At 37.1% G+C, this 24,003-nt stretch overlaps 1 protein-coding gene across 1 annotated transcript; it reads left to right on the top strand.

The window, feature by feature from the left end:
• Positions 1 to 1,783: 1,783 nt before the first annotated feature.
• Positions 1,784 to 22,395, top strand: ZC3H15 (zinc finger CCCH-type containing 15). Its single transcript, XM_029934282.1, has 10 exons — positions 1,784 to 1,971; positions 9,686 to 9,787; positions 14,123 to 14,234; positions 15,240 to 15,392; positions 15,795 to 15,886; positions 17,036 to 17,218; positions 18,784 to 18,930; positions 19,092 to 19,193; positions 19,883 to 20,006; positions 21,586 to 22,395. The coding sequence occupies exons 1-10, from the start codon at positions 1,897 to 1,899 to the stop codon at positions 21,774 to 21,776; spliced, it is 1,281 nt and encodes a 426-aa protein (XP_029790142.1). The 5' UTR covers positions 1,784 to 1,896; the 3' UTR covers positions 21,777 to 22,395.
• The last annotated feature ends 1,608 nt before the right edge of the window (positions 22,396 to 24,003 follow it).

Raw genomic sequence — 24,003 nt, 5'->3', positions numbered from 1 at the left:
GTTTGGTTCAGACCTGCGTCCTTACAAACTAACTACAAGAACAAAAGATAACCAAAGAAGGAAATTAGAAAGTAAAAGACAGGGTTGTCCATCAACCTGGGACAGGAGTCCAGATAAGTAAATTTCACAAGTGTATACAATTTATGATGGTTTGTTTCACTTACAACTTTTTACTTTACAATGAAACAATAGTGTATGCATTCAGCAAAAACCATACTTCAAATTTTCAGTTCTAATCTTTTCCCAGGCTGGTATGTGATAAGATACTCTCTTCTGAGGCTGGCCGGAAGCAGCAGCCACAGCTCCTAGTCAGCCACATGATCAGGCCTTTCTGTTTATACTTTCAGTACAACATCCAATAGATCGTATGAGCTCTTCAATACGTCAGGAAGCTCTGTATATACACACTTTGGCATGATCTATCGTATGTAGAAAGCTACTATTCAAATAATCAATTGCACTAATTAAGGAGATTCCTAGTTCTTTTCTTATGCAAATTATGGGGAAAACTTTTACTTTTTTATTGCTTTTAGTTTTGAGAGAGTGAGCTCCTGAGTAAGAGCAGGGGAGGGGCAGAAAGAGAGGGAGACAAAGGATCTGAAGTGGTCTCTGCCCTGACAGCAGAGAGCATAACAGGGCTTGAACTTAACCAGCCAACAGTGGGATCATGACCTGAGCTGAAGTTGGAAGCTTAAGGGACCCAGCCACCAGGGCACCACAAAAAGATTTAAAATCTTTATCTATAAAGATGATTCCAGGCATGACAATACTTCCTAACAGAAACAGTTTAAATAATAACCATGGAAAAGTAACAGCCAAGCATTACATATTTTTTAAAAATAGTATTTTGGTTTATAGAAATATTTATGGGCACCAAACATTCATTCAAGTAATTTTTTCAAACAAGACCACTTTTGTAATGTTACTGATAGGAATCTAGACATCCGAGTTGAAATCCCTGGCTCAGCCTTTACCATAACCTTGGGCGTGTTTCTTCCTTTCTGTGCTTCATCTATAAAATGCAAATAGTAACAATTCCCACCTCAAAGTCCTTGTGATAACTAAATAAAATGTGTGTAATGTTCCAAGTAGTTCCCAGACTTTCAAGCACTTAAGGAAAGCTGTTGAGATGTGCTCTTCACCCCCAAACTAGGTTTGGTACATTTCACATTAGAAACGGGTTTTTAGGAATCATCTAGGCACTTTCCTAAAATCTGAAAATAACTTGATAAGTATTGTACATCAAAAGAGTTCAAGTTCCCTTTCTCTGGGCGGTCACCCTTGGCACCCTTCACATGAAACTTTTTTCATTTCTTCATAAACCTTCGCAGGAAACTGAAGCATGCTGTGCTTGTCCGCCGGCTGGTGCTTTTCCCTCTATGCACGAGAAGAAAGTAACTGAATAGTTTGGCCCAGAGTTGCGGTGGCTGTTCGGTGATCATTCAGGATAGAAATGCTAAGGGCGACCATTAACTGAGCACACAGGATAAAAGAATCGCCAATTTTTAGCGAAAAAAGAACGCGAAGGTAGGGCCCATGAGCAGCCGGCACCAACCAGATCGCCCCATTGATCCCGAGGCCTGGCACAACCTAGAGGACCAGGTGAATGAGCGACATCACAAGTGACGCCCAGTCATTTTCCCACCTCCCTCCCGGGCCCCCTCCAGGCCTGCCTGCCGTGGCAGAAGCGCAAGCGCAGCTCCGCTTCCGGGCTCCGCTCCTCGCTACCCACAATGCTCTGCGGCACCGACCTGTCGCAAAGGCCGCGTTTCTGCGGTGAGTGAGCGCCTTGCTTTCCGTGCCGTGCGGCGGCGTCCTCTTCCTTCTGCCGCGGGGCCAGATCCCCTGACGGTGTCCAAGTGTGCTTAAGTCTGGCCGGTGCCATCTCTCTCCGCAATGCCCCCCAAGAAACAGGCTCAGGCCGGGGGCAGCAAAAAGGCGGAGCAGAAAAAGAAGGAGAAGATTATTGAAGTGAGTACCCACCCTCCTTCCCCCACTCATACTGCGAGCCCTCTGGGAGCAGCCTCCTGGCCCCCGGCTCATGGCTTCTGCTCGCGTCTTTCTGGGCGACGTGTTCCTCTATTTGGCTCTGTGTGGTCCACTGCCCCTTCTCCAGCCCGGTGATGAAGCTCTCTGCCTCTCATCGCTATAGTGACGCTGCTGGCTCCCCCGCACCCAGCCTTAGCTTTGCTTCTCCGCCTACACGCCCGCCTTCACCGACCCCGGTGCAAGAGGGCACCCCCGCTCCCGTGCCCGCTTCAGGGTTTTGTCCTTCGCCAGTCCTTAAAATTGAAGACGTTTTTAGGTTTGTGTTTTTAAAAAGTACGCTGAATGGGCTCGGGCCAGACTCCTTCTGGAAGGCCGGTTCAGGACGAGTCTTCGTGCTCCTTTTTTACCTATCACTCAGGTGTACTAGTTACTTATTTAAAGCGAACAAATTACCATTTCGTGACTTTTCGATCAATTTCTAAACTATTACAAGTTGCATAGAGAGTGGAGGTTTCTTTAAGGTCGCAGCCCACCGTTCTGTACGTAGCTCATAAATATACACTGTGAATTACATCGACCGTGCTTGAAAAGAGATTACGTTTCTGTGTCACTAGCTATGTTAAGTATTGTACCCGATTTTGTTATATATATTCATTTAGTACACTGAACCGGTATAGCCCTTTAATGGCAGAGGAACACTGTTGACGTTCGTAAATGTGTTTATATTTGCCTTCCAACCACTGCCAGTGAATTTCTGTGCAGAGTGAACCATCAGTGAGTTTTAAATAGTTCTTCCTGAGCTTTAGATATAATTGGGAAAAACCATGCCCATTTTTCTGCATGTGGCATACCTGATAATGGTCAGCGTTTGTAGCATCGTTACTTTTTATTACAGCTCGACCAAAACGCATGTTGGGTGTTTTGAAGTGAGTCTATTTATAAATGTTTACAGTTTTTAGTATTTGGTATTTACAACCTTGAAAAATAGCAGTGAAAGCCCTCAGGGCTTCATAGTATAAACCTAATCAGAACTTGTGTTTGTTGCTTTTCACATGATTTTTAAAGTTGCTAGTTTAACATGCCTATAAAGAATTCTGGTAATCTTGGCCAAGTTCCAACTCTGAAGCAGAACCTGTGTTCTAATTGCCAATGATGAAGCACATAGCCAGAACTTTAAAGGCAGAATGGCTGTCATCTTCACATCTGGGTCCAGTGTTATCTTTTTGAACAATCGGTACTACTGGCACTTAAGTAGATCCCTGGAAATGGTGATCTCCCACCATTCAGTGCTCTGTAAACCAAGGACATTTTAGGGATCACATTTTACTTGTCAATTTTCTTTACTGAGAACTAATTAACCTGATATAAAGTGAAATTTCCTTATAGACATGAAATTAAATGTTAGCTGACAAAATATACCTCGTGCATTATTGAGCTTTGTGTGTAGTTATTTGTTTAATTTTTAATTGGAGGAGTAGTATTTTTGTTTTAAGTAATTGTATGTGAAAGTCATTGGTCATATTTAGCAACTAAAAATGTAGATATATAATGGCTTTGTTCGTCTTGTACAAGGTTATTCTTAAGGTAAAGAGAAAGCAACCTTAGTTTCATTATTGAAGATTTAGCTAAAGAAAAAAGACAAAGACAGCTGCATTCTTTCATTCTTTACCTGACCAAAAAATACCCTAACGGAGTGGTGAAATTAGCCTGTTCTCCCCATCTCGTATATTTATCATAAATGATGAGCACCTTTTTTTTTTTTTAATGGTAGTAAAGTTTTGCAGATGGAAATGTGCTGCATGGATATTACTACCACTGGAGAGGTACAACAATATTGTGAATTAGTATTAAGTTTTATTATTTGTTGTGAAACAAGATTTATAGAGAAAATTCTGTTACCCAGCCTGGTTAGGAAATAATATATTCCTTTTTGTTAAATACTGTAATAGGTGCCTTTTATTTTTTTAACTTTGCTAAAGCCCTAACATTTCTTAACATAGGGTTAAGGATGAAAATTGAGTTAGCTGGGAGCTAAGACTGATATACCTCTCATCAGCACAGCTGAGCTAATTCCTATATTACAGAGCTATGAGTTAAAGGAGATGACATGTAAAATATCTGACATGATTCATATCCAATAAATGGCAGCTACGATTACTTATTAGTATTATAAAGAATTAGTGAGGGGAAATAATCAGGCTGATCTATACTGTCTGTACAGGGCTTACCTTTTGTCACTTGAAATAATTTCTTTCTATTGTCTATATTTTTTCTTTCCCTCTTTAAACCCTCCACAATTTATGAATTTATGTGGACTAATAGTTTTTTTTCTGAAATGAATATATCACAAAGGTTAAATAAACTGAAGTCAGCTTTGAGAAATAGAGGGTTTGATTATGGGAAGAGAGAAATAATCTTTGGGTTTGGAACAAGTAAATAAAGGATGTCAAGCTAAGGACTTGTAGCAGCAAGGAAATAGTATAAGGCACCTAAAGAGATGGGATCCAGATGTGTAAAGGATGGAGAAAGAGAAATGATTAGTGCCAGTGAAAAACTGAAGTCAAATTCAACTGTTGATTACTTGAAGCTAGATTAACCAGCTCCAGAATATCTCTTGTATGAATGGACAACAGACATCCGTGACAGTGCATGGGGAGGGGCGGGGGTGAATGTGACAAAGTAATGAAATAAAACAGCGCTAGCCTCTGCTTACTCTAGTGACCCAAGAGGTAGGACCCTAGTTATCTTGGAGCAGTAGTCAGTATTGACCTGCTTTCCCAACCCCTTCCATTTTTCAGACATCTTGTTTAAGGAGTGGAGGCTAGCTGTAAATGAAGCATGATTACATAATAAGATGGTACGGGGAAGAAAGGGTCAGTTTTTTAATGTTTATTTAGTTTTGAGAAAGAGAGACTGGGGGCAAGCAGGGGAGGAGCAGAGAGAGACACAAAATTTGAAGCGGCTCTAGGTTCTGAGTTGTCATGTTAGCACAGAATCCAATGAGGGGCTCGAACCCACGAACCGTCAAATCATGACCTGAGCCAAAGTCAGATGCTTAACTGACTGAGCCACCGAGGCGTCCCAGAAAGGGTCAGTTTTAAATGGAGTCTGGAGTTCACTGAATGTTAAGGCTCTTGGATCCTCAGAGAACCATCCTTTTTAAAGAAATACTACCTGTTTGAGGGTATTTTTTTCTCTCTGCCCCTGCCCCACTCACGCTCTGTCTCTGTCTCTCAAAAATAAACCTTGGAGGGGCGCCTGGGTGGCTCAGTTGGTTAAGCATCCAGCTTTGGCTCAGGTCATGATCTCACAGTTCATGGGCTCAAGCCCCACGTCAGGCTCTGTATTGACAGCTAACTCAGAGCCTGGAGCCTGCTTCAGATTCTGTATCTCTCTCTCTGACCCTCCCCTTCTTGCGCTGTCTCTCTTGGTCTCTCAAAAATAAATAAATAAACATTAAAAAGAAATAAACATTGGAAAAAATTTTTCTTAAAAAGAAATACTACCTGTTTTCTACACTCCTTTGTATCCAGTTTTCCAAATCTGAAACACACACAGGCACATACATACACTGTACCTTCCTTATAACCTAACGTTTGGGGCCTTATTGATTCGACAAGAACTACTATTTCTCAGTTTTACTTTAACCATAATTTGGATTTGATTGTAACCTTCAGTCTTCCTGTCTCATATCCCCCTGACCCTCAAATCCAAGATAATCATCAGGTAAATGTTTGTCCTAAATTCAAGAGAAAGGGAGAAAGTCCTTTTAAAGTATTCCTAATTATAAACCATTCTCTTTTCAGTAGGTGTTGTTGGTATCCCAGATCAACAATGTGGTATTCAGAAAGCTTTTTTGCACTAACCTGCACAATAACCTAAGTAGGTTTCTCTGGGAAATAGTTTTTCATGGTGGAAGGAACAAAGACTTTGCTTTGTCAGGTGTACCTTGGTTCAGATATCATCCATGTCACTTAATAGTTAACACTTAATGAGTCAGACGCAGTTATCAGTGTGTTGGAGAAATGAGAGAAGCTCTTTTACTTTACACAGCTTCTTTAATTCTCTTAGTGAGATAAGTATTATCCCTCTTTTTATAATTGGGAGGACAGGAACATAGATTAAGTAACTTGCCCAAGGTTATTCAACTGGACATTGGCAGAGCCAGGATTCCAATCCTTTAAGTCTGGCTACAGAGTCCTTACTGTTAACCAATGTGCTATACTCCTTCTTTATAGTGAATCTTTTAGCTTTCATAACAATCCAAAGAGGTTAGAGTGAGACCCACTTCACAAATAGAAAACTGTGGCAAAGAAGGTAATATGCCTGGTTTTGTTTGAGATTAGAACTTTGGCAGCCTGACTCCAGAGCTTATACAATATACACTCTAAACACACTATACAGTCTGACTTCAGAAGCATTGCTGAGCATTTCTGAGCTTCAACATTGAAGCTCATTCAACATTGAAGCTCAACATTGGTGTTTGGAGGACGTCATAGAATTAAGAGGATTCAGTAAAGTAATATTTAGGTATTTAGGTTTCATGAATGCTAAATGGATGTATCCCCTGTCTCTGTGGAAAAAAATAATTTATGAGCTCTATCCTAATTAGAGACTTTAAAAACACAACTCATTCATTATCTCTGGCTGGTTAATTATGTGCTAAAGCAGTGTAATTAAACCTGAAAAACTGTTTTTCTTCAGGGATCTGGAGCTTATATACCTCCACCAGAAGCTGTTGTCATGAGTACTTTTTTCTAGCTGGTCAAGTGCCCTTAGAGGACTTTTGCCTTTCCTAAATCTTTGTATGTCAGTATCTGCCTTGTTATTTGGCCTTATTTATTCATAGTTTGCTTATTTTCTGTGGTTAATATATGGGGCATGGTTTGAACTCCAGTTACGCTTTTCTCTGCCAAGGCATATATAGATGCTGTTGCACTTTTGATCCTGATTTTTTTTTTTAATCCAGAATTTTCCATCTTCCCTGCCCCAGCACGAGAGCTCACTTTTTGTCAAAGGAAAGTATGGCATTTCACACTAGTTGATGTATGTACTCATCTCTCTTTGTATGTCAAGTATACTTGACCATCTTTTTTTCTTACTAAATTGACTGTTAAATTTTCTTACCTATAAAAACAAGGGAAACCGCCATTAAAAAACTCAATTTCAGTCTATATGTACCTATCTTTTTTTATATATACACAGGTTATAGAAAATTCTTGTAGAATTTTGTAATATGGGATATAAAAACATGAGAATAGAAATTTAAGTATGGGAAAGTGGAATTTTGATATGTGAATGGATATAGATGTGATGAATGAATAAAAAGAATCTTCTAGAGCTAAACTCTTCAACTTTGTAGTCTTAAGAACATATATCTGTTTTAATTGATTCTGAGATTCTACAAAGTTATGTCGTGTTAGAATGTCTTTAAATACTTAATCCTATCAGTATTGCTTTTCATTTCCAACTTGTCCGCATAGATATTCTTTATCTGTAATACTTTCTTCATATTATCTTAGCCCTTCCCTCAGAAATAATACCAAAATAAAGGCTTCAAAATAGTCCATTTATTTCAGACTAAATTCCTCTCAGAGGATGTCAGGTCTTTTTGAAAAGTAAAGACCTTTTTGCCTCTTCTTCCCTTTTCAAACCTACCCACAAACAGGAGAATGAGAAAGAGATGCAAACTCCATTTTAAAATTAAATATCTAGGGGCACCTGGATGGATCAGTCATTTAAGTAAGTGTTCAACTTCGGCTCAGGTCATGATCCTCATGGCTTGTGAGTTCAGGCCCGCATTGGGCCCTCTGCGCTCAGCACAGAGCCTGCTTGAGATCCTTTCTCCCTCTCTCTGCCCCTTCCCCACTCTCTCATGTGCGCGCACGCTCTCTCTCTCTCTTTCTCTCTCTGTCTCGAAAATAAACATTAAAACAATTTAAACTTCTATTTGAACCTCAACCTACAAAGATTGGTAGTATATGGATAAGTGGGTAACTGGCTCAGTAGAACAGAGCATTCAGGCTTGAGTGCCACCTAGGATTGTCTCATTGAGAAACAAGTGTATTTGCTCTGCAGAATTCTGGAAAAGCTCAGTAATGGGAGGCACTGGTTAATGCAGAAGGTGAGAGGCTGAAAACTGCAATGAAATGAACTAAGAGACCGTCTCTCCCACCTACTGCCTCCTCTAGATCTTCAGTCAGGCTTAATGCACTCCTAGCTAGAGGATTGTTCTCCAGAGAAACAGAAAAGACATTTAAAAAAAAGAAGACTTCAGATACCAGTATTTGGCGGTTTCCTGACAGCCTTGCCATCCATTCATCCAAGGATGAAGCCTGCTAGTTCAGCCTCCTGTGTTAGTTTCCTAGGGCTGCTGTAACAAATTGCCACAAACTAGGTGACTTAAAACAACAGAAATTTATTTTCTCACAGATGTAGAAGCTAGAGGTCTAAAATCAAGGTGTAAACAGGGTCATATTCCCTCCCAAAGCTCTAGGAAAGTATCTTTTCCTGGGTCTTCCAAGATTGCAGTGGCTTCTGGCCATCCATGGTATTCCTTAGCTTATCCTGCTTACATACACCCTCAAACTTGTAGAGTGGCTTCTGGATGTTTCTGTACTACATGCTTATGAATAGATGCCAGAGATCACTATTAGGCCCTTGCATGTAATAAGCATTTCATTTGTGATAGCTGCTATCATATTAATAGCTTTCTCAAATTACTGTATTAATATTCCAGACTTAAATAAGGTATTGCTTTTAGTTAGGTGTACTTCAATCTTAATATTTCCATTTTAACAACAGGTAGGAAAGTGTACATTTCAGTAGTTTGAGTTCTATAAATTTACTTGTTTTGAAGGTTTCCTGGCTGGCTCAGCTTGCGACTATTGATCATGGGGTTGTAAGTTTGAGCCCCACATTGGGTGCAGAGATGACTAAAAATAAATTTTAAGAGAATTAATTGTTTTGAGAAGATAACTGTTACCAAAACAAAACAAAATAGTGCAGAACTTAATTATCTTATACAGTATTTCCCCAGTGTGTTTAACATTACATAATCCTTTAGTATACTCTGAGAAGAATGCATTGTGAGGTAAAGTAAGATTCAGAATTACTCCATATTGTACCCCTCTGGTAAAGGCTCTAAGATATTGTATGCCTAAGAATTAAAAATACTGTTGGGGCGCCTGGGTGGCTCAGTCGGTTGAGCGTCCAACTTTGGCTCAGGTCATGATCTCACAGTTCGTGCTTTCGGCTCAGAGCCTGGAGCCTGTCTTCAGATTCTGTGTCTCCCTCTCTCTCTGACCCTCCCTTGCTCATGCTGTCTCTCTCAAAAATAAATAAAACATTAAAAAAATTTTTTAAAAATATTTTAAGTACCGTTAACCAAGCCTCTTCCTAAACTTACCTGACTGTAGGTCCTCTCATCATAGCTCTGCATATCCAGTAGAATTTCTTTTCTGAAACACCCCTTGGAAAAAGCATCATAGAATAACCGTTTTATTAATAATAATTGTAAGTAAGAATCCTAGGTCATATGTTGCCCTTGACTTAAAGTTTTAGTGTTTTACATGTCTGTATAGCATAAGAAAGAATAGTTTTCTTACCAATAAGTAAATGAAAGAATGACTTTTAGATATGACTGAAAAAAATATATATAAATTGCTAAGATATTTCTGTACTCTTTTTTATTCAGGATAAAACTTTTGGTCTAAAGAATAAGAAAGGAGCAAAGCAACAGAAATTTATCAAGGCTGTCACTCATCAAGTTAAGTTTGGTCAACAAAATCCACGTCAGGTAAATAACTTAAATTTCTGCATTTTTTTGTATGAATGTAATAAGGCATCTGTTACAGATAAAAGTATTTGGTATGGCGATTGTATTTCAAAATGTAATCCTCCTCTAAAACTTTTCTGCATCTTCCCTTTGTTACTCAGCAATACCTCGTAGATATGCCTCCAAGCCATTTTGATATAGCTCTAATTTATTTTAACGGCTGCCTACTATGCTACAATGTGGATGTACTGCATCCATCTATTTCAGCTGTTTATAAATGACCACTTTGTTTCTAGCATTTTTCTGCAAGATGTATCCTTGTACATGTGTTCTTACAGGCATTTGTGCTTTTATTTTCTGTGGTATAAATTATCTATGACACAGTCCTAGATCAAGGGAAATGGATTTCTAATTTTAATAAATTAGGTCACTTTCTATAGAGATTGTAATACTTCACATTTTCATTTGCAGTGCATGAGGTATAGGTACTAAAGTTCTTTTTAAGGTTTTCCAACCTGGTAAGTATAAATCGAGATCTCATTTTTACTTTGTTTCCCTCACTACTAGTGTGTTTGACTATCTTTTGTTTTGGTTTAGTTTTTTGTTTTTTTTTTTTTGTTTTGTTTGAATATCTTTTAATATGGTTGTTGGCTGTCCGGGTTTGTACTTCTCTGACTTGCCTCATTCAAATCCTTTGCTTTTCTGTTTGTCTTTTTCTTGTCAGTTTATGAGACATACTTTATGTCTATATTATAGATAATTTGTGATGTTTCTGTTATATTTGCTATACAACAGTTTTTACTTTTTGTATTGTTAGGTATGTCTAGATTTCTTAAATAGTCTCTGTAACAGTAGATAATGTATATTTTTCTTACTTTATACTCTGTAATTTGTCATAAATTTATTTTATCTGTCACAATGTTAATTGTCTTACAAATGAATAGCCACTCATACCAGCATCATTTACCACTGAATTGAGATACTATGTATAGTATCTTTACTACTGACATACAGTAAAGTCTCAAATATGTTAGGATCTGTTTCTGGAATCTCTTTTCTGTTCTATTTATTATCTCTCTAAACTAGTATCAAACTGATTTTGATTATAGTGGCCTACTGACATATTCTGTTAGATATTAAAGGGAGTCCCTTCCCCCGAATGTTACTCCTTTTATATGTTTCTTGGCTATTCTTAGGCATTTATTCTTCCATATGACCTTGAAATAATTTTATCTATTGGCAGTACATTCAAAAATGTCCCTTTTCTTCAAGTTCTTTAGATCTTTCACTTTCTTGAGTTTAAGATTTTACAGACTTGCATCTTTATTTTTAAAAAATACTTTTTTCAGTACTCTGTCCTTTTCCTTAACTGTGGGAATTACTTTTTTGTTTTCATCTGAGAATATCAGAGTATATATTTGTGATCCCAGTCTGAAACAAATTTCTCTCACTCAGATTATCTATTTAAATTAGTGCCTGCAGCATTTCTCTTTCTCTTACACCTAGCTTGATTCTACAACCAAATACTGTTGATCTTCCATGCCACTGATTTAGTAGCCGGGTTTAATAAAAATGTATGCTCAGACCTTGGAGTCAGGTCAACCTGGGTATGACTCCCCCTATCTTATTTGTTATGTGATCTTAAATTATTTAGTGACACTGGTCTTAATGTGTCCAGTGGAAGGGCACTTACCCTTGTAAGGTTCCTGTGGTGGTTAAATGAGAACATAATGTAAATCATCTGGTGTAATAGAGGTGTGTGGACAGAATTCACTTTTCTTCCCATAACCCTTTTTTCGATCCTATTCTGCTCTCTGTTTTTTGCTTGTGGGCAGTACATTGACTGCCCGAGAAAGCTGTAGCATTTGTGGTAGTGGTAATTGGGATTGGTAGTACGTTCAGGATTATATTTTTTGACAATTTCTTGAGTGCCTGGGCTTTTCTCTGTGAAATGAGCAGCAGTCCTTCTGTTAGAGCCAGGCAGTAGGTACCCCACTCTGGGCCTCATGTTGCAGAGGATGACCCTACTCTTTCTCCTCCAGACGTAGCTTTCCCACAGGCAAGGAGTCAGTGAGGTCAGGGGAGTTAGTGCCATCCCTCTCTACAATAGATCAGGGTCTGCAAAGGTCATGGTACCCAGGTTTATCTTGGAGTGTCCTGTGCTGCCAATATGCCAGTAGTCAAAGGGAGGGTGTGTGTACACTTCGGCGGCGCATATATGACAAAAGAAGGGTGAGTGCTGGGAGTGTGGATGGAGCCTGAATCCACACCGTGTCCTCCGCGTGCCTTCCACCTTCATGCACACGCATGCTAGGATGAAACTCAGGGTGAGAAGAGGAGGAGGAAGGGGTTGACTCCATAGAACGCCATGGAGCCTGAGTGTTTTAAATTGGAACCTGCCCTTCCAGGTCATAAGGTATATTTCTTAAATAGAGATACAAATCATATTTTATTTAGTATTAGCTTGATTTCTAACTCAAAAATATTTTTAAAAATGGTTTATGAAGGCTACATTATGTTCTTGCTCCGGGCCCCAGAAAATTTTGAGATGTGCCTTATGAGCAAAGGATACTTTTGTTAAAGAGAAAATGACTTAATTTTTTTCTTTTTAAGAAAATGTATTACCATTTTTCTGTTTAAACACATCTCATCACATGGTCAGAGTAAGGATTTGGGATGTTAGGATGTCTTTAACCCAGCATTTGGCCATTCTCTTCCTAAAATTTCCTCTTCCCTGAATACTTTTTGTGCTGGATTTCCACCTATTTCTTTGATGTTTCTTGGACCCTTTGTAGGCTTTTTAACGTTCTGTTGGCTCATTTAATATTGGTATTCTTCAGAAAACTGTCCTCTGTTCTTTTCACCTTTTTTTTCTTGTCACTTCTTTTGCTGTCCTTGGGTAGTCTCATAGACACTAAAGTTTTAATTGTTTTCTATAAACTGTTTCTAAAATTTTTATTTTAAAGCAGACCCTCTCTCCAGGAATCAAGATCCATGGCCACTTGCCTTCTAAGTATTAGCTCTATCCAGATGGCTCTGTCAGGATCTCATGCTCAGTAGGTCTAAAACTGAGCTCATCTCTACTTTCGACCCTGAAACCTGTTCCTCCTGTATTCCCTGTCTTGTTTAACAACACTAACCATAAATGTGATAATTTTAGACTCCGCCCTCCCTTACATTTTATGTCTAGTCAGTCACTTAGTAGTGTCAGTTCTGCCTCCTTAAGAGTTCTCTCTCACTTCTGTCATCTTTTCTCCATCCTTGCTACTAATGCCTATTTTAAGCTCTTGTATTTGCTTGTCTACAGCAGTTGCATTAGTCTCCTAACTTTCCTTGCCATTCTTGGGCTCCTGCTAGTTCACTTTTCACACAGTTGCCATTGTGATCTTTATAAAACACCGTCTTATTATGTCACTGACTTATTTTAAGTCTTTTGAGTTTTCCCTGTCACCTACTGATACAGTCCAAACTTTTCATTACTGTTTCTCATACCCTGTTCCTTCTGGTTCCTGTATCTTTGCATTGGCTAGATCTCTCTGCATTCCTTTCCTTGCTCATCAGAAGAATTCGTCCATAAAGTATTAGCTCAGTCTGATTTTCATAGGCATGCAGGCATTCCTTGTTCCCAGAGAGCCACGTATTATATTATAGTTGTTGACATGTCTGTCTTCCCACTAAACTCTGAGCTTCTTTAAATAAGCATCTTTATCTTTTCATCTTTGTATTCCCTGTCATCTAACATAGGACCTGACATATAAGTATTTGGATGAATCCTCTAATCATATTAGGTATGTAAATCGTGTGCCTGGGACTATGTCATATGTCATATTTGATTTGTTTAATTTCCCACATTGACCTAGCTCAGTGTTTCCCCACAAGGGTACTGTAGGTATTTTGGGTGGCACAGTTCTTTATTGTGTGGGACTGCGCATTTCCTAATGTTTGCATTTCTGATCTTCAAAACGCACCCACATGTTTCTGGGGAGTGGGTGGTTATCATAAGAAGAAAATCCCAGGTGAGAACCATTTACTAAAAACAAGGCTGGGCATGTAGCAGATGCTTAATAAATGCTTATTGCTGTAAGCTTTTAAATATGCTTTTTACTTTGCATGGTACCGTTTATAAATTTTTTAAAAGTCAGCTGATACAAAATTTCACAGTTTCGTTTAAAAGTTTAACCACACCATTTAATATATACTGAAAAGCCATTGTAACCCTGATACTAAGGGGTAAGGACTATATACATGTAAATGTGTGAATGTTTTTGTTACGTCATTGATGCTATAATGTACTATTGTATAGTAAAAACAATTTTGTTCTATGAAATTTACATTTTATATCTGGGAATATTATAGGTAGCACAGAGTGAAGCTGAAAAGAAACTGAAGAAAGATGACAAGAAGAAAGAATTGCAAGAACTAAATGAGCTATTCAAACCTGTAGTTGCTGCTCAAAAAATAAGTAAAGGTAAACTTTAAATGTCAGAGTATTGTTTTTACCAAATATAATTCATGTTTAAAAGCTCTTATTTTACAAATACACAGACAAAAGAGAAAAAATAGCAGAAACAGACCCACAAATTACAGAGAACAAACTGATGGTTGCTAGCAGGAAAGGGACTGGGGGGCGATGGGCAAAAGGGTGAGTGGGTGTGGGAGGTACAGGTGTCTATTTATGGAATGAGTAAGTCATGGAGATAAAAGGTACAGCATTGGGAGTGTAGACTGTGGTAGCGTAATAGCATTGCCTGGTGACAGATGGCAGCTACGTTTGTGGTGAGCATAGCATACAGACTTGCCAAATCGCTATGTTGTACTCCTGAAACTAATATAACATTGTGTTATCAACTATACTTCAGTTTTAAAAAACTCAATTTGTTTTAATGTATATTTTCTTCAGATTATAAACCAATGTGTCTGCTATGGAAATGATACTTCCTTTGTCAAAACCTATGTCAATGACTTTTTTTTATGTTTCCTCTATATATGTGCTCAGCTATGTGATTGTAGAACTGTAACTCCAGCTACGAGCCCCCCACTTAAGGCTAAATGAACAAGTAGACAGTCCACTAATTGGTTTATAATATACATTCTTTGGTGGTGGCCAGGACAAACCTCTAGTTCTATAAATTATAAGTTCCCAACTCTTGGCAGGATACATCCGTGTATATTTCTCTTCTGCGTCTGCTTCCTTGACTGCAGCTAGACAGTTACTGTGGAGTACATAGGAGTTTGTTTGGTTTCCCATCCCTGGAAATAAGAGTAAGGATAGTAAGGGCAGTAATGGTAAGAATAAAAGAAACAAATACAGTTATAAAATGCTGTAGAAGGCATTTTAAAGATAAGTGGTATTTTCTTCTTATATCAATGAATAGAAAATAGCAGTTCACCAACAGTAATTGTGTCTCAGATAGGAGCTATACCTTGTGATCTAGCAGACTGTAACATAAATACCATGTGCCATTTGACATAGGTGCAGATCCCAAGTCCGTGGTGTGTGCATTCTTTAAGCAAGGACAGTGTACTAAAGGAGATAAGTGTAAGTTCTCTCATGACTTGACTCTGGAAAGAAAGTGTGAAAAGCGAAGTGTTTACATTGATGCAAGAGATGAAGAACTTGAAAAAGGTATTTTTTTAAGACCTTTTCTTAAAAATATCTTTTGGTTGTTACTAAGATATTTAGTACTTGAAGAATATTTTGGTCTTTGGAGGGCTGTGTTTGTAAAACACAATAATAATAATTGTTTTTCATAAAATCTGAATTTATAGCATTATGTCCTTGATAAGGGAATTTGGGATTTGTCTCACCTTTTCTTCCAATACCGCCTTTTTATTTGTCTAAACTACTTAGGGTTTTGGTAAATAATTTCATAACACTGCTTTATTCCTACCTGTGGTGTAATTTAAAGAAAATGTGCTAGGTCATAAGTCTTATGATACAGTTTTCCTGTTTAAGGAGATATGCAACAGGTTTTGGGAACAGTAGATAAAATTACAGTATTTAGTCTTCATATCTCTTTTTATTTAGATACTATGGATAATTGGGATGAGAAAAAACTGGAAGAAGTAGTGAACAAGAAGCACGGTGAGGCGGAAAAGAAAAAACCAAAAACTCAAATAGTATGTCCTTTTCTTGAATTGAGTTGCTGTGATATTTATCATTAGGGAGAATTATGTGGCAAGGTATTTGCTGCTGTTTTCTACTGGATTATTTTTAAAAGTATTGGCTTTTTGATAAAGTACATCCAGCTTTGTTTTTGAAATTTGCAAGTGTAAGTTACATAAAATTAGATTCTTAATTCAAAAGTAACGTTTGAAAACCATGTGACTAAAGTCCTCAACTGCTATTTTTTGAGGTGACTTTACTTTCAGATATGGATGAACACAATCACATATTCAGATAAGAATTTTTTCCTTATTTTTTGTGCAAAATGAAGGAGGATTGATAAATACTCTGTTTTAATGGTGCATAGACTTTAAATCAGGAAGGTGAAAATATTGTGACATGAATTGCAAAATGAGCTTCGGGTAGGTAATGGCTCTCATATTGCACAAAGTTTACTTTAAACATCAGGTGTCTGTTTCTCAGACCTTCCATTCATGTCCACATATTTATCTGTAGGGCAATTACGGTGAAAAACTTTGGTGTGCTAGAAATTTTCCGAATACCAGTTTAACTTATATCTGTTCTATTATTTGGAGGAAAGAGTATTGCTTGTTAGTCAATTTTTTCTTTTTATTTTCAGAGTTTATTACCTGAGGCTTCAATACAGCTGTATTTTGCACCAAAAGTCACTGTCCTTTGTGTTCTTTTTGTACCTTGCTTCTTCCTCCCTTCATAGATGTTAGAAATGCCTATGATTTCAAATAATTCAAATAATGTATCATTACTCCACATAATTTGTTTTTAGGAAAGATCAAACCAAAATAATTGGTTTTTGTTTTTTATAACCATTTACATTTTTTCACTTATTTAAAAGTCAGACGGAGTATATTAACAAAGGCTAAACTGAGGCATATCCTTTTGTATAATTCAAAATTTGGAACAAGGTTGAAAATAAAAATTTTATGCCAATCTTTTCTAAAAGGAATTTACCATTGTATTAAGAATTTTAAGATTATATGTACATTTCTGCACAAAGTGTGCTCTGTACATACGTGAGTAACGTAAGGATGTGTGTAAGAATGTACTTGTTCCATGTACTTCAGCATTTACCTTGGGAATGGACTACACCGAGCCACTGCTTGTGAATATTACTGTCTCTGTAGGTGTGCAAGCATTTCCTTGAAGCTATTGAAAACAACAAATATGGCTGGTTCTGGGTATGCCCTGGAGGTGGTGATATTTGCATGTATCGTCATGCACTTCCTCCTGGATTTGTATTGAAAAAAGATAAAAAAAAAGAAGAGAAAGAAGATGAAATTTCATTAGAGGATCTAATTGAAAGAGAGGTAACTGAAATTTTTTGGTACTATGAAACTAAAGCAGTATTTATTGGGAAATTATAATATTTACCACTTGGGGGCATTAGCATGTTTTGAGAGAGAGAAAAAATTACGTTTTCCGAAAGTTGCCATACTTTTTAATTAGTTATTGTTGTATGTCTAAAATGTAAACCTAGCCATAAGCGTTAGCCCATCATGACATTAATTTTAGGATTATGAAATAATGCCATTGGTTTGTCAAATAAATTCTTTTTGTAAGATTGATATACTAGTATTTTTAATTCATTAAAATAGTATTCGTATTGATTGAACTTGAAACTTTAGATGTTTTTCCTGATGTCTTTAGCTATTTTACTAATTAAATGTATTAAAGGAGATACCGCCTACAGTTTTTCAGTTACATGTTTTATCATCATTCCTGGATTCAAAGCACACACTGTTGATAGAGGGGAATGTGTCTCATTGAAGAGAATCTTCTATTACTGACTTCTGGCTCAGCACAAAAGAGGTTCACTCCATGAGATAGTAGACAGGGCAACTGAGTTAGTAGATACGGCTTTTGGGAGTGACAGGAAAATGTTGGGGTTATTGGAAATACTAGATTTAGGGTTGTATATTTCAGATTATATTGAATTTTTTCTTCTTTTGGATGGATAATGTAAGTATGTTGTGTGAATGTCTAAGGTTGGGATTATATACATTTGTTCTTAAATGGTCATATTGTTTAGAGTCTCACGAGAGGCAATATGCTGTGATAGAAAATACAGACTTCAGAGGCAGGTATATTTGAGAATGCTTGTATCCTAGTTCTACATATCAGCTGTTAACCTTGCGTAAATTTCTAATCACTTTCTGTTCGCTCTTCTGTGGAGATCAGTGCGGTAGCATGTGTATAAAGCATTTAATCCAATACCTGGCACATGGTCAACAAGTATCATTTTTCTATACGTTTACTACTTGATTATTGGCTCTGAGGAGTAGATAATGTTTTGCTTAATTTTTTCCTATCTCCTGAAGAACACAAATGAAACTTGGATATTGTCAGAGTGTTTTTCATATTTTTGTTTGCAGCAGTTGACTTACCTTAAAACAGTTTCTCATGACAAATTTTACTCACTTTCAATTTTGAAAAGAAATCCAGCTCAGGATAATGTATTTGACTGCATTTAGAAATGTTTATTTTTCTGAGACACCTGGGCAGTTGAGTCGGCTGAGTGTCCGACTCTTGATTTCAGCTCAGGTCGTAAGAGCGAGCCCCACATTGGGATCTGTGTGGATAGCATGGAGCCTCCTTGAGACTGTCGTCCTCCCTCTCCCCCACACATGCTTGCGCTTTCTCAAAATAAACATTAAAAAAACATTAACGTTTCTCTCTCAAAATAAACATTAAAAAATGTTTGTCTCTCTGGACACTGATTTTGCTCATTGCTACATAAAATGCAAATAAACAATTTATTCTAAATTTGGTGTCTTAACAGTCACAGGTAAAGAGTTAACTTGCAGTAAGAGAAAACTTTTAAATACTATTAAAGATGATTTGGGGGAAAAAGCCAACTCTTTTATCTTTGCAGCGTTCTGCCCTAGGTCCAAATGTTACCAAAATCACTCTAGAATCTTTCCTTGCGTGGAAGAAAAGAAAAAGACAAGAAAAGATTGATAAACTTGAGCAAGATATGGAAAGAAGGAAAGCAGACTTCAAAGCGGGAAAAGCATTAGTGGTATGTCCCAAACTCACCTGAACAGATTATTTTTTCTTTCATTTTATAATTTCTGTGCCATGCAAGAATTTATTATAATTTACTCTTGTGTGTGTCTGAAATCAATGACCAAGAAATGTTTGAAATTTGCCCTGAGTTGATATATTTGTGTATCTGAATAGATTAGTGGTCGTGAGGTGTTTGAATTTCGTCCTGAACTGGTTGATGATGATGACGAGGAAGCAGACGATACCCGTTACACCCAGGGAACAGGTGGTGATGAGGTAAGAAGGAACTTGGGCACCTCATCTGCGCATGCGGATGGAGAGAAACAGGAGAGAGTAACAGAGTAACCTGGCTAAGAGTGCCGACGTAGGGACGTCAGTTCAAATCCTGACTCTAACCTAGGAAGTTACCTCTGCTGTAGGCCTCCACCCTTCTCTGTAATAAGGACATGCACGGTACTTGTGAGAATATAATGGGCTGATAAAATTACAGTTCTTTATAAAGAAATTAGAACAGTGACTGGTATAGGGTAAGTACTTGTATGTGTTAGCTGCAAGAAGCAAGTGTTTTATTTTCCCTCTAAAAGAAAAAAGATCTGTTAGTTTTTTAATATTTTATACTGAAAAAGAAAGTACAGAGCAGGAAGCAATTGACAACAGCAGAATCATTTTGTTATAGGCAAACACAGCTGACTATTCATTTTTGGCATGGTATAAAATTCTGACTTCTGTCTTTGAGTTGAAAGTAAAAACATCACATTCTATATGTCAGAGGAAGAAGCTTGAAATGCGGCATTGTTTTTTTTCTCAAGTTTAGAAAAAGTGAATTTCGACAATTGTCAGTCATTTGTTTTCACTTGGTATTAATAAAGATTTTGTTTCACTAAGATAAATGTCAGAGGTAAAAGACAAGTAATTAATGAAAACTGTCCTCATAAGTAACAACTTTCTTTTCTATGTTTTTAAAGGTTGATGATTCAGTGAGTGTAAATGACATAGATTTAAGCCTGTATATCCCAAGAGATGTAGATGAGACAGGTATTACTGTAGCCAGTCTTGAACGATTCAGCACATATACTTCAGAAAAGGATGGTAAGTATACTAATTTATGTGTAATTTGAAGAACTAGGAAGTTGTCTAAAGAGGGAAGGGGGTATCTTCGACTAGACTGGCAAACTTAGATGCCTGCAGGGACCAGACTGGGAACATAAATGTGTGGCTTGACTGTATATAGAAGTAGTGAGCAGTGGAAGCTGTAGAGATGGGTGACTGGGTGGCTATTGAAGCCATTAACTGAAACTAGAAGGGCACAGAAATGGGTTTGGAGATGTAGGTCATCAGTTTCAGATCTCACGAGTTTGAGATATTTTGATTATCAAAAGTGGCCGTGTCCAGGATACAGTGTAGATATTCCTAGGAGGAAAACTTCTGAAAATCATTTCACTGGTAGCTCAGAGTAAATGAACTCACCCAGGCATGATACCTAACAATGGGAACATTCTAGAATCTGATGCAAAACATCAGTGTTCTGGAGTAGTCAAGAGGGAAAGCTTAGGAAAGGCAGTAGAAGGAGGAAAATTAAGAAAGAAGAGTTTCAGAAAAATCAAGTAGGATGAGAGAACTGGAAATAACTCTTTAGTTGCCGTCAGGAAAGAAGTTGTAGGAATAGGATGCCAGTTGTCATCATCAGAACTGCGATGATACAAGGAATGAGGAGAAAAATAAGTACATATGTAATGGTCCCTTGACCGAAGAGTGAAGAGAAGTAAGTTTTCTCTCATGCCATGGTTAGCATGAGAGAAAAAGCTAGAAAGAATATTAAGGCAAAGGTTGAGAGAGCAAAAACAAAACTTATTCTTACAATAAAGGAATCCAGGTTATAACTTGAAAAACTGGCTGGCCCTCCCGACATCGGAGTGCTGTCAGAAAGTATTGTCTTAATGCCAATCTGAAGACCGATTTACTCCTTTTACAAGTAGGGCTTTGGTTGACAGTAGGCATAATTCCAAGTACTTTCAAGGCTATAATCCTCGAGATTTTTGTGATCAGAGATGTTTGAAATCACTAAAATCTAAATTAGGCTGTTAAAAGGTATCTTTGTGTAAATGTAGGTATCATGAACATGAAAAGACTGCATTTTTGTTTTCTCAGTCTTTTTGAGGCTGTAAGAAAAAGAAATTGCATAGCCCTAGTCTAGGTTATTTTTTAACAGCTTGATGACAGGATGAAATGTTTTTGGATTCACACATATTTGCACCATGACAACTAGTGTGATTTAACTACTGTTCCCCAAACTAAAAGCTAAGTAGCTGCTTAAAACATTTTTTGATTCCATAATTATTTATTTAGACAAAGTAATACATGGAAATTGACTGTTTACAAATCTAATTGCTAGATCATGTAGGAAACACAAAATTGTATAAGGGTAATTTTGCTCTCAAGTGTATAAACTGTTAAGCAGTTAAATGTCTATAGTACAAAACATACTTTACATTAGGTATAATAGGTAATTGACACAAATAAGCTTAGAAAAAGAAAGATCTGTTCTTGGAATCTTAGGGAAGGCTTTAATGGAAAAAAGAATATATAGTACCAAGTCTGTGACTGTCAATTGCTAATGGAATAGTGTTCTTTGTTTCTGGACCTTATTGATTTCAATATTTGTTTTTAGAAAACAAATTAAGTGAAGCTTCCGGAGGTAGGGCTGAAAATGGTGAAAGAAGTGATTTGGAAGAGGACAACGAAGGGGAGGGACAGGAAAATGGAGCCATCGATGCTGTTCCTGTCGATGAAAATCTTTTTACTGGGGAAGATTTGGATGAACTAGAAGAAGAATTAAACACACTTGATTTAGAAGAATGACACCAAACAAGTTTGAAAAAAATTAAGCCAGCTCAGCATGAGTTGAAATTGACTACAGTAATTTTTTTTCCACCTAGAATTCTTCAACAGGATGTTTATTTCCCATGCTGATTCTGGAGGGCTTACTCTCCTCCCAAAAAGGAATATTCTCCCTACGTCTTGTCTTCTGACTTTGGCTACATCTCATAGTAAGTTCAGAGTAGTTCATGATAAATTGAAAATAAAATGGTCATTGCAGAAATGATTGTTGTAACTGTTCATTCAAGTAGGAAGTGTAACTGCTTTTCCAGCTTTTGATTTTCATTGGGCATGTGTTATAAGAACAACATAAATTAAAATTTAAAATACTTTCATTTAATGCAGTTTTTAATGAGTGATTTCATTTCCTTTTATTTATATGTTTAAAAGACTGCCTAAAATAAGAGCACTGTACTTCATAAAGGAAACTGCGTATGCAGATTCAGTATTGTATATCTTGGGACAATTAGATGGACATTTAAAAGGAAACTAACCTCACAGAATCAGCTGCAATGCCCTGTGTTAAACTGTTCTAAATGTTTCCCTCTTCTTTTTTGCCAATAAAGTTGTAAATAAAGACCATCATACATTAAAATCCAAATATGGTACTTTTTTTTAAGTTTTTATATGAATAATTTCTTAAAATTTGTAGCTTGAGGATTTCTTATAGTCACCACAGAAGGCACAGACATTTAAGGAATCTCTTAGCTGCTTATGGAACTATGTAGAATACTGACAGTGCTACTACGAGTTTATTATGAATTTGGCCTTAAGAAGAGACTGTATGTAATGCTACAGGAAAGACTAAATCCTGAATTGCTAGATATCAGCCTAATTAAATATCACCTACAGTTGAACGGAAAACTACTCAGGAGATCTCCTTGTGGAGATCCATGATGTTACAATAGTACATACTAAAGTTTGATTAGTATGAAAGCATGTAAACAAATCCACCAGAAAACTGAGCTGAGGGTCTTTGTCATTGAGTTCCCACGAGAAATTAGGGTGATACATTTTTTTAAATGTTTGTTTATTTTTGAGAAAGAGAGTGGGGAAAGGGGCAGAGAGAGACACAGAATCCAAAGCAGGCTCCAGGCTCCGAGCTGTCAGCGCAGAGCCCAATGTGGGGCTTGAACCCACACACTGTGAGATCATGACCTGAGCTGAAGTTGGACACTTAACTGATTGAGCCATCCAGGCTCCCCTAGGGTGATACATTTTTAAATGGACATAATTTGCAAATGACAGATTTGTACCAGTTAACACTTTTTTATCATCTTATTTTCAAATATTAATACCTATGCTGCTTTTGTTATCTCCAAGTATGAATGGATTTTAAAGCAACTAAGATAATAATATTAACATGTCAGGTGACCTGAACCCTAATCTCATTTCCACCTCATATAAATTGTATGATTTTTAAATCTGAATCTTAATTTCTTCATTTTCCTGTAGCAAAATGCTTCTTAATTGTAAAACCTAAGAAAAGATTATTATAAGTCTTGCAAAATGATATCAAAGTTGATAATGAAATAGACTTCCTGTCAATTTGGTACTAGTACTGTAATTGACACTTTTTAAATGTAGAACATGAGCCAAGTTTATTTTCCATACTGAAGTACTTTGCATATAAAAAGACTGTTTGAGTTTTAAAGTTTTTATCTATGAAAGATTTGTTTCTTTCTTTAAAAATTTTTAAATGTTAATATTATTTTAATAATGAAACCTTTTAAAAATAATCCAGAGAGCTTAAATCTTTCTAAAGCTGTAACCCAAGCAATTTTTGTTTTTCACTTTTGAAACCATCTAGAATTTTTATAATTATTTTCTGAATAATTATATTTACTTTAGATCCTACGTTTAATCCATTTACTTTAGACTATAAGGGGTGTGTGTGTGTGTGTGTGTGTGTGTGTGTGTGTGTGTGTGTATGTGTTTAATGTATATGGTATAAAGTATTACTACCTTGGGGCACCTGCGTGACTCAGTCTGTTAAGTGTCCCAACTCTTGGTTTTGGCTCAGGTCATGATCTCACAGCTCGGTGAGATCAAACCCTGCATCAGGCTTTGCTCTCACAGCTCGGAGCCTGCTTGGGATTTCCTCTCTCCCTCTCTGCCCCACCCCCGATTGTGCCTGCACAGGTACGTGCACCCTTTCTCTCTAAATAAATAAATAAACATTAAATAAATAAAGTATTACTACCTTACA

This window comes from Suricata suricatta, chromosome 3 (assembly GCF_006229205.1).
Source record: "Suricata suricatta isolate VVHF042 chromosome 3, meerkat_22Aug2017_6uvM2_HiC, whole genome shotgun sequence".
Taxonomy (NCBI): domain Eukaryota; kingdom Metazoa; phylum Chordata; class Mammalia; order Carnivora; family Herpestidae; genus Suricata; species Suricata suricatta.
This window is presented reverse-complemented; position numbering and strand designations above follow the sequence as displayed.